Here is an 18,918-nt window from a genome sequence, read left to right on the forward strand (position 1 = left end):
TTCCACGCTGCAAAGAATCTAGACAACAAAAGTGTGCACAGTGCTGTCACAACTGCAAGGAGATGCATGGCTTGGCAACTCTACCAGACTGAATCGTTCGGATTGGCTGGCGAGAACTGGCGTCAACAAACCGGGACATTAACATTGGCTGGACGGAAGTGACGTCGCCAGACCGGAAGTTACGTTACATCCGGTAAAGAAAGACATCAAAAGGTGTTAATGCTGCCGCATCGCCAACACATAATGAAATTAGGTTCCCCTGCGAATACTTTTTCCACGTGAAGACAGAGGTGCGTTTACTCACGACAGGGGCGACCAGAGCTTGAGTCTCTCGCTCGAAACCATGCTGAAATTTGTGACGATGACGGACAGGAGGTACGCTGACATGGGGTCGGTCCTGCAACATTGGATATGTGAAGAGTTCAATGTTAAGCAATAAGCGCTATATAATGGACAGTTCTTGTGCGAATATTGAAAGGTTTCGAATACCAGCCGAATTTTTCGTTTTAGGATTCGCACCCGAGCAGAAAGTTAGGCATTAAGAATATTAGGACATCAGTCCCAGCTCGAGAAATTCATCTTCCGGGTATGAGAAGTGTCTCGATAAGCCTTTCGCAGTTTCGTTACGCGACAGTGTGCCACAGCAGTGATGTAAAGTTGCAAAGACCATGATTAAGAGTCCCAGGTGCGCTTAATTAATCCTGAGTCCTCCACCAGGCTGTTTCTCATAGCCTCTGTGCTGCTTCCAGACTTTAAACCCTGCATGCTAGCACCGTATTGCACGCTTTTTATTTTACAATGTGTAGTTTATAGTTGAAGATAATTTGGCGCAGTGAACTGAAAAGAAATTCAAAATGTTCGCCGTGTTTGAAAAACCGCAGAATACCAAAGTTTCTGCACAGGTAAAAATACGTAGCACGTGAGGACAAGCGTTTGGCCTCACAAAACACACTACAGCAGATAGAGCTGACGTCACAATCGCTACTGTCCTCCCGGCAGTGCCTCCTCGCTCCGCATATCCAGTCGAGCTATTCCTGCAAACCTTTCTTTTCAACAGCAAAATATTCATTACGATTATTTCTGTGGGACAGCTCAAGAGCGACATCTACTGTCTATATTGCTCTGAGGAATGTACTAATTGCTGCTGTACACAAGATGGCATTTTTGGGAAAATTAATATATCTAACTTGATTCTCAAATTTTTCTTTCCTTTAGATGTTTTTAATCCGATAGCATAAAAGCCTCATCGGGAAAAAATTGCGTTCAGAAACATAAGATCACCTTCTTGGCTAGACGGAAGTGACGTCCCCATACCGGATAGTCCCTTTTAGCTCGAGGGAAGAGATGTCAGCAGACCAGAAGTGACATCACCACACAGAAAATGACATCATCAGACCAAAAATGACATCATCAGATTAAAAGTGACATCAGCAGACCGAAAGTGACATCACCAGACCAAAAGTGACATCACCAGACCAAAAGTGACACCACCACACGAAAAATGACATCATCAGACCAAAAGTGACATCACCAGATTAAAGGTGACATCAGCAGACCGAAAGTGACATCACCAGAACAAAAGTGACATCACCAGACCAAAATTGACACCACCAGAACGAAAGCGACATCACTATACCGAAAGTGACATCACCAGACAAAACTGACATCACCAGACCGGGAGTGAGGTCCCTTCCGATGAAGGTGGCAACAGCTTCCAATGCTATAGCATTGCCAACACATAAGGTAATTAGGCGTCCCTGTGAACTCTTTTTTTTAATTGCCCTCTGTCAGCGTTCACAGTATCAAAGGAGACCCCTGCCAAAGAAGAAGGGGCAGAAGAATGAATCCCAAATAGTTTCGTAACAGAAATAGGCCCCGGGTATCTACCGAAGCAACCAGCCAGTAAAACGAGACGACCGGTCGGGTCCGCCCCGAGTATACCTGTGGAAGGTGTGCACAGCAGTTCCGTTGCTGTGGGAGGAGACGTTCCGCAGGCGCGCCGTGGAGGAGGTCTGCATGTGCTCGCTAACGAGCAGGCGCACGTCGAAGGTGGTCTTCCAGCCGGGGTCTCCGAAACACGGGAAGCTCACGTGGGCCTCGAGGTCTCTGCGTGGACATTAGAACTCTGCGGTATAGCTGTGCAGTTCTTGGAGACGTTCTTCGGTACATGTGTGCATGCTCTCTCAACGCCTTGTATGAGCAATGCTTTCGCCCTTTATTGCGCTTTGAATTACTCGTGTGTTTTTTGACCTGGTCGCCACTGTCGGGTGGTCTTAGCAAAAACACTGGGCTGCGTCAGTGCGGGGTGGTGTTTTACTTGAGGCCTTTTTTGTTATATAAGTGCAGGTCAAGGCGACAATAAATGTAGACATTTCACTAGCACGAATTGAGCAATACACCGTAGATATTACCGAGAAGCGAACTTTTTAGTTAAGCACCTTCTTCCAGATGCATGAGTTCATCGGAAGCTTTTCGTGGTGTATGCACTAATAAAAAGTAAGGTCTGTCCTTGAAAGCTAACTATGCGCTCTCTACAATATAGCTCGCACAGATATGCAGGCTACACTATTAACATACCGACAGTGGTTACTCACGAGTAAGAGAAGATTTTTCTCTCAAAATGTCTTTCCTGTAGAAGCCATGATCTGTTTATTTATCTTGATACCCAGAAGCCGTTATCGAAGGGGGGCAGGCTACATGAATAGAGCGACAGGCCAGCGTAATAATTTAACGTCTTTTCAGCCTCACGGAGATATAAAATGAGAGCTTTTTTGTTGCTATTATATTCATACTGCCAGAGACCGGAAGGCAAGCGGCCTTCTGGATTGCATTCATCAACGCTGACAGCAGTCATTTCAAAGTGCATTACAGAGACCGATGCTGCAGTCAAAAATCTTAAAATTGTTTTTCGTCATCATAATGCTTTTCTTCGCAGTAAAATATTTCCAGCGAGAATTTTGAACGCTAGGAAACCCAGCCAGTGTTACTGATAATAAAAAAGTGCTTAAGCGCTGAAGTGTTCCGTCTTTAAATAACCAGACAATTCAATAAGTACGCGAACTCACCGGGGGCGCATGAACAATGCGATTTCGTTTCCCTCCCTCTTCAGGACTAGGCCGTGTCGCTGGTGGAATCGGCCACGAAACTGCACCGTCAGATTGTACCTGCGTTCCAAAGAAGCCGGTTATGATATAAACACAAACAGCGCAAACCAAAAGAAGGGTGCATACTGACCCCCCCCCCCCCCCCCAACCGAAGTGTTTTTTCTTTTTTTATTTGTGTTTGTAGGCTTGCTTGTTTGACACTGGAGTAAATTGCAGAGAAGAACGGTGGGCCTAAAAATTAACATGCATAAAGTTTAACAGTCCCACAAGGGAACAGCAGTTCACAATTGGTAGCCAGCTGCTGGACGGGGTAAAGGAATGTCTACTTACGGCTGCTAGTGACCGCTGATGTGGATCATGAGAGGGAAATAACTAGAAGGATAAGAATGGGGTGGAGCGCATATGGCAGGTTCTCTCAGATCATGAATGGCAGTTTACCAGTATCCCTCAAGAGAAACGTGTACAACAGCTCTATCTTACCGGCACTCACCTATGGGGCAGAAACGTGGAGGCTAAAGAAAAGGGTTCAGCTTAAGTTAAGGGCAACGCAGCGAGCCATGGAAAGAAGAATAATAGGTGTAACTTTAAGAGACCGGAAGCGGGTAGAGTGGGTGAGGGAACAAAGGCGGGTTAATGACATCCTAATAGAAATCAAGAGGAAGAAGTGGGCTTGGGCAGGACATGTAATGCGAAGGCAAGATAACCGCAGGTCCTTAAGGGTAACGGAGCGGATTCCAAGAGAAGGCAAGCGTAGCAGAGGGCGGCAGAAGGTTAGGTGAGCGGATGAGATTAGGAAGTTTGAGGGGATACGGTGGCAGCAGCTGGCAAAGAACAGGGTTAATTGGAGACATATGAGAGTGGCCCTTGCCCTGCAGTGGGCGTAGTCAGGCTGACGATGATGAAATTGCAGGCGCTGCATAGCTTTACAAGAAAAGAAGAGAAGCCAGACAAGACGTTCAGCATGGTTATGTGCACACTACCAGCAGAAAGTTTATTCTTGACATGAAGAAAAAGAAACGCAAAGGATAACGAAAGAATCGATTGATCAAAAAAGAGGTAAGTCAAAGTACAACAGGTTGTTTTCGGAAACGAGTGCTTCGGGTGCACGTTGAGGCTGTTATGTACAACTCAGCACATTTGAACGTTGAAGCTCTTTCCTGGCTTCTCTTCTTGTAAAACTATGAAGCGCCTGCAATTTACTCCAGTGTTAAGCAACCACCAACCCGAACCTAAACTATACTTTCTTGCCAGCCTGCCTGCTTGACAGCTGCCGCCATCTGTCACATGTTCCTGTCACTAACGTGAACTGCGCATGCTCAGGCACGTAGCCAGCCAGCCAGCCTGTCTGCCAGCCAGCCAGCCTGCCTGCCTGCCTGCTTGCCTGCGTATGCGCAGTTCCCATTAGTAACACACACACACACACACACGTCACTTCCCAGGGGCAGCTGGCTCCTCGTGGAACCAGATCGTGACTTTGTCTCCCACGTGCGTTCTCTTAATTCTTCGAAGGTGTTGCTGATTCCGAGTTGCATGAGCTTGTCGTTGGATGTATTTCTTGGGAGATGAAGAGCTGTTTTGTATGCCTTCCGGAGTATTTTCTCCGCTTGCTCCTTCTCTGCTTTGATAGTCACATGGTACGGTAATGAATATGTTACCCGGCTGACCACTAGGCTGTTGACTAGCCTGAGTGTGTCCTCCTCCTTCATGCCATACCTCTTGTGCGCTATTCTGCTGATCATCCGGCCTACTTGTCCTGCCGCTTTGCTTAGCAGGCTGAGTGCATGACTGCACTTCCGGCTTCCTTGCAGCCACATGACGAGGATTCTGATCATCTTTTGTTCCGGGATGTTCTGGCCCTCTAGTTTTATTTCGAGTGGAGCATCCGTAGGGTGCCTACACACTCTGAGGAGCTCAGATTTTTCCGTGGAGCATTTAAGTCCTCTTTGTTTTGTGTATTCTTCAATACAGGTGGCAGCCTCTTGTAGCGCCTCCTGCTTCTCCCCCATTGAGCCTTGGGTGGTCCAGATGGTCATATCGTCTGCGTACGTTGCATGACTAATCCCCTGGACTTGGCTGAGTTTCTTGGCGAGGTTGACCATCGCTATGTTAAAGAGTATTGGCGAGATTTCTGAGCCTTGCGGAGTGCCCTTGCATGGCGTTTGAAAGGTGTCACTCCGCAGGTCTCCTAGGCCTACCGTCGCTGTTCTGTCCGTGAGGGAGCTTCTAACGTAGTCATGGACCTTCTTCCCGCAGTTGGCGGTGTTAAGTCCTTCCATAATGGCGGCGTGGGATACGTTGTCAAAGGCCCCTTTAATATCGATGGCCATGACAACGTTCTCCCCGTTCTTTGGCATTGTTTCGAGTACCTCTTCTTTTAGTTGTAGCAAGATGTCTTGGGTTGATAAATTTGCCCTGAATCCGAACATGGTGTTGGGGTACCATTCTCCGTCTTCTAGATGCGTTTGTATTCGTCGGGTAACTATTCTCTCGTACAGCTTGTCTAGGCATGATGTTAGCGGGATCGATACAAATACACAAATACGAAGACTTAAAATACGAAGGCACAAATACGAAGACTTAGCAACACAACGACTGGAAGGGCGCTCCTGACAAAGCTAGGTCGGGGAATAGAAAAGCCACAAAATAGCAGGGCCGCAATACCAGACCCGCTAAGAAAGAAGCTATGCACACAACCTATCCCCCGAAACATGGATCCAAACCTCCATGCTAACAGGAGACAGGTTAGGGCAGAATTTTATGAGAGGAACATGGGGCATCGGGACAACACAGTCTACACTGATGCCTCCCTATACCCCCAAACACACAAAAATAGCGCGGTAGCAGTAGTTGTAAATTACCACGGAGAACACATCACAAGCCTCACAGCCGGAGTATCTAACATAACAGAGGCAGAGGAGATTGCTGTCGCCCTGGCAGCGAATGAAGGATATAGGACAGGGAGATCCCTTAACATCTTAACGGATTCACAAGAGGCGTGCCGGAACTATACTAGAGGCAGAATTAGCAGCACGGCACTCAAGATCCTCAGTAGAGCTCTGCTCCCTGAGGGGCGACCAATACACAACATAACCTGGATACCGAGTCACTCAGGGATCAGGGGCAACGAAGGGGCAGACAACCTAGCTCGAGGAATGACCAGCCGAGCAGTAACGTCATTAACCCCGGAGGGGCCCCAGATTAATTTCGGGGACAGCTATTCGGAATTATTAAACCTATATAAGGGGCTGAGATTCCAATACCACCCACCACATAAAGCATTATCCAAGGAGGAAGCCACAGGATGGCGAAGACTGCAAACAGGCTCCTTCCCAAACTTATACATATTAAACAAGATATTCCCCACACAGTATAGCGCCAACTGTCCGTGGTGAGGAGCAAAACCAACACTATATCATGTCACATGGGAGTGCGGAAGAAATCAAGCATTCCACAAACACAAAACACCAAGTACGGAGCAATGGGAGAGCCGGCTCACCAGCTGCGAGCAAGGGGTCCAAAGGGCCCTCATAGCACACGCAAGCGAGGTGGCCCGACTCAGTGGTGCCCTGGACTAGGGGCCCACCCACGGCCAAGGAGGACCCAAGCTTCAAGACTAAGACTTCGTCCTTTACCGCTACTACTTCCTAAAGGAACCAATAAAGTTTTTCATTCATTCATTCCCACGTGAGTTTGCAATCAGTACCGGGCGACTTTTCACCACTCCCTCGAGGGCGCCACATCTTGAAAAAAAGTGGATTGTCACAGTGTAAAGAGAACGCCAATTACAATCGTGTTTGCACCCCTTTGTTGCCATTACATGTGTGCAAATGTGGGTTCCCTACCCATACAACCCTCATATGAGTGCAAATTTCCTTGCGGTACACGCATTAGCACACAAAAATCAACTTGTTTTCTCTCCTGCTCCGAAACCGGCCGTTCACGCCGATCTCAGAAACATACTACACTGCTGGCATTGTTGAGCGATGGGCTTGATCGATTTCTGCCCGGGCCGCCAACAGGGAAGTTTTCGTGTGAGGCGGGAGTCCGGTGGCCCGGCACTCTTTTCGGAGCGTTCTTGTCTCGTAATCGCACGGACGGGATACGCAAATTATGTGGAGGTTGATCAAGCAGAGCCGGAAATCTCCCACACAACTTCCTGCGTTGACAAGGGAAGATAACACGGCTTACGTGCGTCCTATCCTGAGAAGATGAGTCGTCTCCACGACGAGCTTGTCGCCCTGCCGGAGGATGCGCGTCACCCGCACAGGAAAGGACTTCCACCGAAGCACTGTCGTTGCGATCTCAAGCGTCCGGCTGGAGTCCAGTTCGATCTGGAACAAAAGAAAAGACAGGAATGCTAAAGAATGTGCACTCTTTTCATGACAGGCTACGCAGCTTCATGCCATCCTTTCCGTAGGCTTGACGAACAAGGAGAAGATAAGCAAGTTTAGGGTCACAGTCAATTGCATAGGCACAGCTACCCAGTCATGATGAAGAAGGAAAACCCGTAATTGATCACCAGTCGAAAAACACAAAATAAAGCTTTCTGTCGACACGGCAGATGTCCTGTAGTATTTTTGCCCATTAAGTTGCAGTACGTACCAATTTTGTAGTAAAAGAAGAATTTTCGTTAGTATTTGCGCTATCCGTGGTTGTAGTGATAAAGTACAGAAAAATACTACAGTACTACAGAAAAATATGTGCTTACAACAAAACGGCAAACATTTTGTCCAATTTTGGGCATGGCTTTTTTTTTATTTCGCGCATTTGCCATAAAGGCATGATTTCGGTTCCCCGTATACTATAGAAATTCATTTCAGAGATTTTCGTGCAGGGACCGGAGAGGGCTCCTCTCAAATTGTTGTCGGTAAGCCACTTGGAGAAATCTTTCATTTTTTTTCGACTGGCTGTAGAGGCCTAATCACAATAAAGCACTCTTTAACAAACTTCATCGAGCTGCATATCATAAAACGACATTCATTCCCACTCAACGCCTTGAAGCACCTCACGAGATGTTCCCTCCTCCGTCGTCCCATCGGGACCTATCGGCGTGCTTCCTTTCGTTACGTTACGACTGTTTCCAATAGGCTGGCGGTCACCTTGCGGGCGTTCTTCTGCATCCGGAACACGGCGTGCACGTAACCTTCGTACGTCTGGTTCTCCAGGTTCGGGTGGAGCAGCAGGTCGTAGTGCAGCGGTCGCCATGGAGACGTGTCTGCCGGTACCACGAAGGCGTTGGGAGACATGAGGTCATCTACTGGCTCACACTTGTGGCTCGGTTTACCCTCAGAGTTTAAACTTCCTTATTCGCTAAAACCTCAGGACATTTTCTTCAGGCAGGAAACAGTAGTGCCTCACACAACGGAAGAACAAGGCAGGACAGCGATTATATTTCTATGCGCTATATTGTTTGCTGTGTCAAGTAATATTATGTGTCATCAAGCCCAGGTTGAATCGGGACATCTGGTCAGGATGAAACATCTGTTTGCAGAGTAAATTCACCAATGCTTCTTCCAATACACATCACACTCCAAAGCGGCCCTCCTGGAGACTTGTGTTCCTGACAGTATGGATGCAGCGTACCAGCGATGTTGCTCCAGTCGCTGACGTTGGTCGTGCCGTTGGCTCCATCCAGCAGCGCCTCGAGGCCCGATGTCCGCGCCTTGAGCCTCAGTATCTGCACCACGCCCATGACGGTGGCGCCGACGAGCGACACGCACGTCAGCAGGGCCACGAAGACGATCAGCTTCTCCTGGAAATCGTCCGTAGGCTCTGCGCAAGTAAACGGAGGATGCAGCTGACGTGTCCCGTAGACTCGTAAACTACAGGGTTCTTGGGTGTGGTGTAGGAGAGCATCTCCGGTGTAAAAAGCATCTGCCAGTTCCGACATTAGCCAAGACTATCCGCAGCTGCTACTTCTAGCCCTGTTCGTGTTAACTGATTAATGCCAGTACTGTCGCCGTGTCGCGGACTGTCGCGGCGACTAAAACAGCGGTGCGAATCGTAGCACCATCGAGATATTCCTCTTTAATAATCCCGATCAACGTTTTAAAAACCTCGTGCTCCACGTGCCACAAAAAATGGAATGCTGTTTACACTCAACTAAAATGTATCAGCCGCTGTAACATGCAGAGAACAATATTGGCCCCCTATTATACGCGCATCTATTAGCACTGAACAATTTGCCTGAGACATAAAGCCAGCTTCAGTGAGCGCCACAAAAGAGCGTTTATTACCTCAATTTCAACCGCGCGCTTCTGCTAAGAATAGTTATGCGCCTACTTTAGTAGCTAGTCGACGTTTACGGGCACATAACACACCTGTCGCTATCCCTTAACACCGTTGCACATCGACGGTTAATGTCAAACAAAACGCGAACAGGACACCTGCAAACCGAGAACAATAATTCAAAAAATAGGTGCAGAACAGTAAATACAGACCTTGGCTATTAACGCTAGTAGCACAGCGGCATTGGCGACATGGAAGCGAATGTCAACGGCGCAAGTATTCCGTCATCGTGAATCAATATAGATTTATAGCATAGTGCGATCCGCTATTATGAACCGCTTCCGCGAAGCGCTACTGCGCGTGCGCAGATCGCTCCGAGGGCGCCAGGTGGCGCCACGTGCCCGTCAGCTGCGTGTACGCCTTCCGCGTCGAGGCCAATCAACGCGTACTCAGAGCTCACGTGTCACTGTGACAGTGGTGCCGCGCAAGCGGATCACGGTGGCGGATCGCGGATCACGCTATGCTATAACCCTCTAATGTCTTTTCGTTTTAACGCGAAAGCATTAAGGCTGACGTTTAGCGGAAACCCCGGCTTGTCAAGAAAAGCAGCTGACCCACCTGTCACCTAGATAATGTGACCTTGGCACTTCATCACAACCTGCCCATCGGATTGTCAGCAAAGTCTCCATTGTGGCAGGTGGCAGTTAAATGTTGACTGGACGCATGAGGTTCCTCGGCAAGAACAACCTAGTTCTCACAAGCCTCATTGGTGGCTCTGTGTTGTTAACAGCTGCACCACGGCGCTAGTAGTAGTATGAGAACCCCCATCGATGCATTTATGTGGAGTAATAATAATTGGTTTTTGGGAAAGGAAATGGCGCAATATCTGTCTCACACATCGTTGGACACCTGAACCGCGCCGTAAGGGAAGGGATAAAGGAGGGAGTGAAAGAAGAAAGGAAGAGGTGCCGTAGTGGAGGGCTCTGGATTAATTTCGACCACCTGGGGATCTTTAACGTGCACTGACATCGCACAGCACACGGGCGCCTTAGCGTTTTTCCTCCAGAAAAACGCAGCCGCCGCGGTCGGGTAGAAAATGACCAATCCGCATATATGGGCATGTAGGCAGAACCTCGGCCACAGAGGAATACACGCGAGGGAGGGATCTCCAGTACTAAAGAAAGAACAGTGCCCGTGTCTGCGAAGTGATAAGCAAGGATGACTGCAGGCTGCTGAAGGTATCCATTAAGATTATTGCGTCATACACTCAAGGCGGAGCAACGGTCTTGTTCGCGGTTCCTTCGACGCCGACAGTACTTGCATGCTGGGCGAGCGGATTATCCTAGTACTACATTGTACTGCGCGCTTCGTGGCTGCCTACGGTGAAGAAACAGCCTCGAGTGAGTACCTTCCTCGCTGATCTCGCCCTCGTCGACGTCAGTGTGAACCATCTTAGATCGTGGACTGCAGCACTCCGCCTTGAGACAGTGCGTGAGGGCTTTCTTCTTCTACTTCCTCCACCGCTGCGTGTCAGTTCCTCGTGTTTCGCTGTTGCAGATGATAATGATGATGAAAACATTTTAATCGCATCTAACATAGACGATATCGACGATATATTCCTTGGGTCTTGCAGCCAATATCCGACCATGTGGACGTGCTCTAAAAGTAATGTTTACTGTGTTAGTAGTGAGTTAAAGGAGAAAAGACATGTTGTTTTTGTCGTTGTTGTTGTTGTTGTTAGCCTGTAATTAGTAATGAGAAAAGAAAACCACGCGGGAACGCAACACCGGTGGATTCTACCTCACGAACAGAAAAGGGATGAATTTTTATTTCAAAAAAATTAAATAAAAAACACATCAAAATTTTGTTTGCATGACTTATGATGCGCTAGAAGAGAGGACAACAACAATAACAACAACATAAGTATACATAAATCACCCTGTGGTATTCGCCTTGATGCTGCTTCGGTTTCATGGGCCGAATGATCCCTCTTACACGTAGTTAGTGTTTTGGCCCCGTCAGTCATGAAAAAAACGGCAGTATGACTACTGATACGTCGTTTGTTGTCATTCCGGCCATTGAAGCAGGTTAGTTCAAAAGGCAACTGCAGATGTTTTAGAACTGGACGAGCTTGAATGGGCCGAAAGCGCGAAACATGCAGGTAAAGCATGCGAAATTCTCGTGGGCTAGCTTCTGAAATGGTGATGTAATTGCTGATTAAAATCACGACTGCCATAGCTACTCTGCAGCGCGCGGCGCCAAGTGGGGGTGCATGATGACGTCATCTACGGCACCAGTGTTTCCAATACATAAACGCTAGCTTGAAGGAATAAAACAAATGCCACAGAACGCAAAGCCCGGGCCGCCGAGCGTTAATTGTTGTTTGCCAGCATCCACCGACGCACGGCAGGGTGTGGTTGACATCCGCGTAAATTTGAAATCTTACCATCCGGGGCGTCGCAACAAGCATCTCCGCCCTCCTGCAGTGGTGCGAGAAGCCTGAATTTTAGACTAGCGCACACAAAAACAAACTGGCATGCTAGACAATAAATGCCCCATTTTCATCCGGACAAAACTCAGTATGGCCCGATCAGCCACGGAATTGCTGTTAACAACGAAAAAAGGTTCGGCGAAAATGTCCTATTTAAACCCTGCATGCAAGAACTGAAGGTAGGTTCCAAGGATAACTCGAGCTTGTGAGATATCGGACACTTTTTACTTGCTCTCTAAAATAGTTCGCTATGCGACATCAGGGAAGGATAAGGACTTGGTGTGACCATCAGATGTCTCGTCCAGGACGTCCATCAGCTTTTCATAATGAAAGCGGCGGGGCACCCTTGCTCATATGGTTGTCTGGGTACCGGCTGGCGCCGGTCTGTCGGCTCCTCGAAAGAACGATGAGGAGTGACCCCGCTGACCAGAATCTCAAAGGCTGTGTCACTTGCACCCACTATTGTCTTCTTCCCGTACACGGTGAGGTCAGAGACTTCGGCCACCAGGTTCTCGCGACTAATCGGCAGGACATCGGCAGGCCACAGGAGCGACGAAGTGGTTGAGCACAGTGATAACCCCGGCCGCCAGCAGCTCGAAGGCTGTGCCCGCAACCCTGTAGACCCCCATGTACTCTGGATGTCTCGGGGAGCGGGAGAGGCCAGCTTGCGGGCACCATCATAGCTGGACGGTCAGGCTGTCCAGTGTCGTCGATGGCGGCGGCCAGGAAGCGTGACTCGTCGCATGCGACCACGCCGCGTACAGAGGACGGGGCTCCTGGACTTCCGTGGACCTCCAGTCGTTGCCCTGGAAGTCGCAGTCCAGGAGCGAGGCTGAGAGGATGAGACCGTTCTCTGCCAAGGATTCTTCTTCTGTGTCGCGTGCTGCCGCGTGTCGTCCGGGTTTCTGTTTCCTTCTTTTGGGCCCCAGCACTGGCACGCACCACGTTATCAAGGATAGGCATAATGGACAGCAGGGCCCACCGCCCCCTGGTTTTTCCCAACACATTTTGTTTTCTATAGTTCTATCTACCATCCACAGCTTCACCACATCTCCGCCGATTGGTTTTGGTTCTGAGGAATGGAAATGGTGCAGTATCTGTCTCACATCTCGGCGGACACCTGAACCGTGCCGTAAGGGAAGAGATAAAGGAGGTACTGAGAGAAGAAAGGAAGAAAGAGATGCCGTAGTGGAGGGCTCCGGAATAATTTCGACCACCTGGGGAACTTAAACGTGCACTGACATCGCAGAGCACACGGTCGCCTTTAGCCTTTCGCCTCCATCGAAACGCGGCCGCCCCAGGCGGCTTCGACCGCGGTAACTCCGGATCAGTAGCCACGCGCTCTAACCACTGAGCCACCGCGGCAGGTACCCTGGAAGGCGTTTCTGGTCAGCCGGAGCCTGGAGCCGGTTCGGACTTGTGCGGAGCGTCACTGAGGTGTAATAATTATAGGGCTCCGGCCAAGAAGGAGGCCACGGAGAGAGGGAAACGGCGGCTCTCGCCGGCACCTCACACATCTCGAGCTCCTGCCACCGGCGTCTTTCCTTTAGACCAATAGAATTATAATAACAGCATACGCATCTTATTCGTTTCTTGAGGTCAGGAAGACTATAGATGGTGAAGCTAGATTGTTATGTCATCATCATCAGCAGCAGCCTTACTACACTCACTGCAGGGCAAAGGCCTCTCCCATCGCATGTCAAAGCACGTTAAAGATCACCAGGTGGTCGAAATTATTCCGGAGCCCTCCACTACAACACCCCTCTCTCTTCATTTCTTCTCTCAGTCCCTTCTTTATCCCTTCCCTTACGGCGCAGTTCAGGTGTCGGCCGAGATGTGAGACAGATACTGCGCCATTTCGTTTCCCCAAAAACCAATTTTCAATTTTCAGAACAGCGGAAAACCATTTTTATTATTATTATTATTATTATTATTATTATTATTATTATTATTATTATTATTATTATTATTATTATTATTATTATTATTATTATTATTATTATTATTATTATTATTATTATTATTATTAAATCAAGCATGGAGGTGGAGAAAGTGGACGGGTAGTTTAGAAGAACTTCTTGTTGGGCTAGTTGGTGCATTGCTTTGAAGAACCACGTTGCGCATTCAAAAGAGACAAACACAGGAAAAACCCAGAATTGCGCTCTTTCCGTCTTCTTGGCTTTTTCCTGTGTTTGTCTCTTTTGAATGCGCAACGTGGTACTTCAAAGTGGACGGGTATAGGACAAGGAGGGTGGTATGTTGTTTATTTTGAGTTAATCCGCGAAAAGCCTGGAGAGAGGGTGCTAGCTGCACGTACCAAGTGCGAGAACCAAGTGCGTTTCACGAGTGTTGAAGCACTGGCCACTACTGCGTTACACATTCACAAACTATTCACAACATTACACATTCACATTCACAAAACTATTCACAACATGCCCTTTCTGTATACAGTTTACAGGCAGTTTGCAACAAAAATGAGTGTGTTCAGTTAAGCCTTTCTTTTTCTTTTTAAATCCGTAGGACAGTTTGTACGACTGTTCATTTTTTGCATGCTTTATTTTTTGCTTTGAACCCTATTAAATTCTTTTTTTTTTCAATTCCAAGATATATTTTCTTAGTTCTAAGCTACAGTATTTTTATTTCATTGAGGATTCAGACAGTTTTTCTACTTCGTTTTTTTCGAAACCAGTACTCCAGTCTTCTTTTACTCATGTTTCCTTCCGATGTGTTAATTTTGCTTACACTGTCCCCAAAGCCCAATGCTAAAGGAAGGTTCAGGTTGTCCGCTTTGATATCTGGATGTATAGCATTTCAGTCTACCAGAACATGTTTATTACTTTCGTCACTGCAACCCTATCCTGCACAAATATCTCCGTGTTCGTACTTCTGCATTGCCTAGTTCCCTGGCAACCTGATCACCCACGGAAACGAGGGCGATGCCTCTTTAATTATCATACAGCGTTTTTTTTTTCTCTCCGGGTTTCGCTCTTTCCGGCTCTGTATTCACTTAAAAGTATTGTTTCGTTCTCGTTGCTGGACATGTCTGTAGTGCTCCAGGTGGCCATGTCAAATTTGTGCCCCTTGCCCGTGCGTCAGAGCGCGAAGTCGTCCCTTAGGCGCCCTGCGCACCTGAAGATACCTCACACGTGCCGTCACAGGCGCCATGACGATGTACTTCGCTCACTTCCACCGTAAATGTCTTAGTCGGTAGTCATATGTGGAATACACAGACGCGCACACTTCGGCTTTCCTTCAACAGAGCAACCAGTATTACGTTAGAGCTAGGAATCTGTTTATCTCCATGATGAGGACTACACTTTTGACCTGCTGCTCAATCTGCACCCCCTTCGTCCTGTCAGGATGGCCGAGCGGTCCAAGGCGCTGCGTTCAGGTCGCAGTCCGGTCTTCCGGGCGTGGGTTCGAATCCCACTTCTGACACATTTTTTTTTTTACTTTTTTTTCGCCTGCTCCTAGTTGTACTTTTTTACCACCGATATTACCAAGACCGATATTAGAGAAACTCCCATATTTCGCACCATTTTCTGTGGCGATGAGGTGAAGCGATGCCATTAGCTGCCCGCTGCATGTGTTATTCTGTGATTTTCCTTTCTTCATTTCGATTTATAAAGCCTTAGAATCTTTTGCGGATCTGTCTGTCGCATGCGACCTGCACTGAGATGGACAGACATGCGATGCGAGTCCTCGCTAAACGACGAAGCATCAAAATTAAGGCACAACACGCGATTCATTTCAGAAAGAGGCGTCCAATGGCTACTTCGTGGATCTTATGAATAATGCTCTTGCCACAGCAGGGCTCTCGCGAAATCATATGACATGTAAGCGAATGCTTCTTGGATTCATGGGAAAGATATTGCCTTCATGCACAAACCTTGTTAAAATGCCCCCCCCACCCCCCCCCCACCCCACCCCCCCCCCCCCCCCCCCACAAAACAAGCGGACAACGCAAGCATTGACGGAAACGACAATGGTTTCACATCAAGGGCGGTGCTGTCGGGAGCTTGCGCACTCTTACTAACCTCGGGCGCATGGTTTTATTAGAAAATATGCGAGACTAACATCGCGACTAAAGTTTATCAGTTACTCTAAATATTTCATTTGCCCTTCCGAGGATAAAAGGCTTCGCAGCTGTTGACATTTAGTTCCTGGCATGGGCCCTATATATAGCGGACATAAGGTCAGTGCCACCAAGACCAGACAAATGATAAATTACTAATGTATTCTTTACTAACTTATATCACCAACTCTTCCCGAGTTCTCTTTACAGCTCATTTTAAACATGTGATGAACCATAGTGGCGAGCTTCCAGGCAGGATTTATCGGTACCAGCCATGTCTTATCTAACATAATCTAACACAGGTCGCAGCGCCCCATGTCGGGATACACAGCCTTTCAAGGCCATGTTCGCTATCCCTTCGCCCTCCCCACCCGCAATATTTCGTTCTGCTACATATGTCTGTGACCTCGCAAGCAAGCGTCGAGACAATTAGCCGCGTATCCCCGAGGCTACAGGCAACGCCGCCATTCCCTTCCTAACGGTAATCATGGAGTCCTTTTCAGGGCTCCACATCCCGAATTTGAATCTCCGGAATGGCGGGAAAATTTTTAAATAGGATTTTTTTTAGGCAACATACACGCCTTTTGCTTCCCAACCAAGATTAACATATCTATAAAGAGCCATATAATTCAATTTTACAAACAACAAAAGTTGGATGCCGTTGCCTTCATTGTCTTTGCACCCCACATACAAGAACTGGAGATAGGTTCCAATGATGGCTCGTCCTTATCAAGCATCGGACACTTTATTCGCTGTCCAACATACGGCCTCGAACACAGAGATGAGGCCGTCGCGAAGCAGAACCGACAGCTGAGTTAAGGCCATATGTTGCCATCAAGTTTTGAAGTCGGCTTCCAGCCGGCCGAGTAGACAATTATCGTCTAGAACGTCCATGTCCTCTTTGCATACTGACTGCGTCGTAGCAGCCTTCCTCGTGCAGTAGGTTGGGGTACCGGCTGGTTCCGGTGTGTAAGCTGCCCGCAGGAATAATGAGGAGTGGCTTTAGTAGCCCCGCTGACCAGGAGCTCGAAGGCTGTGCCGACTGCACCCTGGACTACTTTGTTCACGTGCTCGGCGAGGAACCGGGTCTCTCCGGTCAGCGGGTTCTCGCCAGAACTCGGCCGGCCATACACGCTTGGTCGCGTGAAACGTGCCATTGAAGGATTCTTCTTCTCTGTCGCGTGCCACCGCGTGTCTTCTGCGTATGTGTTTCCTTTTGTTTTTGGCCCCAGTAATGGCATGTTCCACGCGACCAAGCATATAATCGATGTTGGACAGCCGAGAGGTCCCGGCGCCATCTGTTTTTCACTGTGTGTTTATTTTTATACGTCATGTCTAATGTGCATAGTTTATTGATGTATCACGTCACGAATGCCATTTGGAGCGAACTTGACCGAAATTGGCACCGCAAATAAGTTGACGCACAACAGTGCAATGGAGGTAGAAAAAGTTGGCGCGTAATGACAAGGAGGGCAATGCAGCCTGTATTCTATTACTACTCCTTTTCCCCTTCTAAACGCTCCTGTTCCCAGCAAATCAGTGCCTGTGTCTTGGCCACTCCCCAGTAATGCGTATGTATCATCTTTATTTGAGGCCAACCAACCAACATTGGCCAATCTCCCGCCGTGGGTATGTGCCATTAAGCCTGAGGAGGACAAATCAATCATATGGAAGAAAGGCTGATAGGGGACGATGTTATCACTTTTTAGGGACAGGGAGTCATCAGGGTGGAACATGAGCGTTGTATTCGTGTTTCTTGGACACACCAGTATAGCACTGCATGTATTCATGCCTAATTTGTGCACAACTCTCATGCGTGCTCGCATCAAGTCATCACTTTGGCGAACTACACACCTGAAAATACCTGGCACGTGGCGACACAGGTGTCATGGTGAGGAACCACACTAGCTACGCGGTGCTTGTCTCAGTGTGTCGACATGCGCGCATTAGACAAACAAGCAGACTTTCGCTGCGGCCCGGCTGTTCAAAATAACGGCCAGCATGACGTCAGAATTAGCCATCGATTTATCGACAAGGTACTTATCGTAAGCAATTGAGAATTTTTGAAGGGAAACACAGTTCACATGCTCCCGATATGCCAGGTCGTTCGTCCTGCCAGGACGGCCGAGCGGTCCAAGGCGCTGCGTTCAGGTCGGAGTCACGGTCTTCCGTGCGTGGGTTCGAATCCCACTTCTGACACTTCTTTTTCTCTCTCCCATCCCAAAAACGACGAAAACTGTGACTATTTCCTTCTCCATTGCGAACCCTTAACAACTCCAACTAAATTGTGGGACGTTTTCTCCAAGCAGGACTTTTTAAATTTAAACTTCTTCCACAAAATTTGGTTTGGGGTTTGGAAGCAGTCTGGTTTGTAACGATGTACTTAAATCTAAAAACCAGACCGTCCTCTGTCCCCACTGAAGATAGATCCGGGCCGGCTGCTTTTAAATTTAAGTTTTTGTTGGAAAAAAAAAATGACCCGCAATTTACTATAAGATATTCCCTCCCTGACAAGCAAATCTACTAGAATTGGAGAGGACACATAAGCTCCGCCTAAAGGGTATGACGCAACAGCGTAGTAGATTAGGATTTCCATTCTGAGAAATTTGGCGTCTTTGAACGCATTTTTCGTTGTTTTCAATTGTTTCAATTGATTAATTCATCAATTACAGATTAATTTTCCTTAATTCGCGTAATCAAGCATTGTCTTTTCATTCTTAGCATTTTGACAGCTTTGAACACCTATTTTTTTAATTTTTATTTTCCATTTTCTTTAATTAATCAATTAATTATAATTATTTATTTAAATAATCACTGCGTGTGACACATCAGTCAATCATCAAGCACTAGATCCACAAATTGCCATGATACGATTTTTTTTTTGCGCAGCCCCCGATTATTTCTGACACGTGGTGCCGAGCTACTGCTACGCCGACTGCTCTTCGACTGAACGAGCTGTATACGCTATCGCGTAAAACGTTTAGCTTACAAACTGTGTGTACACTGACTCTGAACTGCAT

General features: G+C 47.8%; 1 protein-coding gene and 2 non-coding genes across 3 annotated transcripts; 2 read left to right on the forward strand and 1 right to left on the reverse strand.

Annotated features, from left to right (window-relative positions):
* Nucleotides 1-300: 300 nt before the first annotated feature.
* On the reverse strand, nt 301-10,783 carry LOC144103743 (leucyl-cystinyl aminopeptidase-like). Its single transcript, XM_077636398.1, has 7 exons — nt 10,714-10,783; nt 8,688-8,876; nt 8,204-8,319; nt 7,293-7,435; nt 3,066-3,164; nt 1,942-2,106; nt 301-397 (listed from the first exon to the last, which is right to left on the reverse strand). Exons 1-7 carry the CDS (start codon nt 10,781-10,783, stop codon nt 301-303), a joined length of 879 nt encoding a protein of 292 aa, XP_077492524.1.
* Nucleotides 10,784-15,177: 4,394 nt separating this feature from the next.
* On the forward strand, nt 15,178-15,261 carry TRNAL-CAG (transfer RNA leucine (anticodon CAG)). Its single transcript has one exon. It is a non-coding gene; the product is annotated as a tRNA-Leu (tRNA).
* Nucleotides 15,262-18,012: 2,751 nt separating this feature from the next.
* TRNAL-CAG (transfer RNA leucine (anticodon CAG)) lies at nt 18,013-18,097 on the forward strand. Its single transcript has one exon. It is a non-coding gene; the product is annotated as a tRNA-Leu (tRNA).
* Nucleotides 18,098-18,918: the final 821 nt, after the last annotated feature.

The sequence above is a fragment of the Amblyomma americanum genome, chromosome 9, assembly GCF_052857255.1.
Source record: "Amblyomma americanum isolate KBUSLIRL-KWMA chromosome 9, ASM5285725v1, whole genome shotgun sequence".
NCBI lineage: Eukaryota > Metazoa > Arthropoda > Arachnida > Ixodida > Ixodidae > Amblyomma > Amblyomma americanum.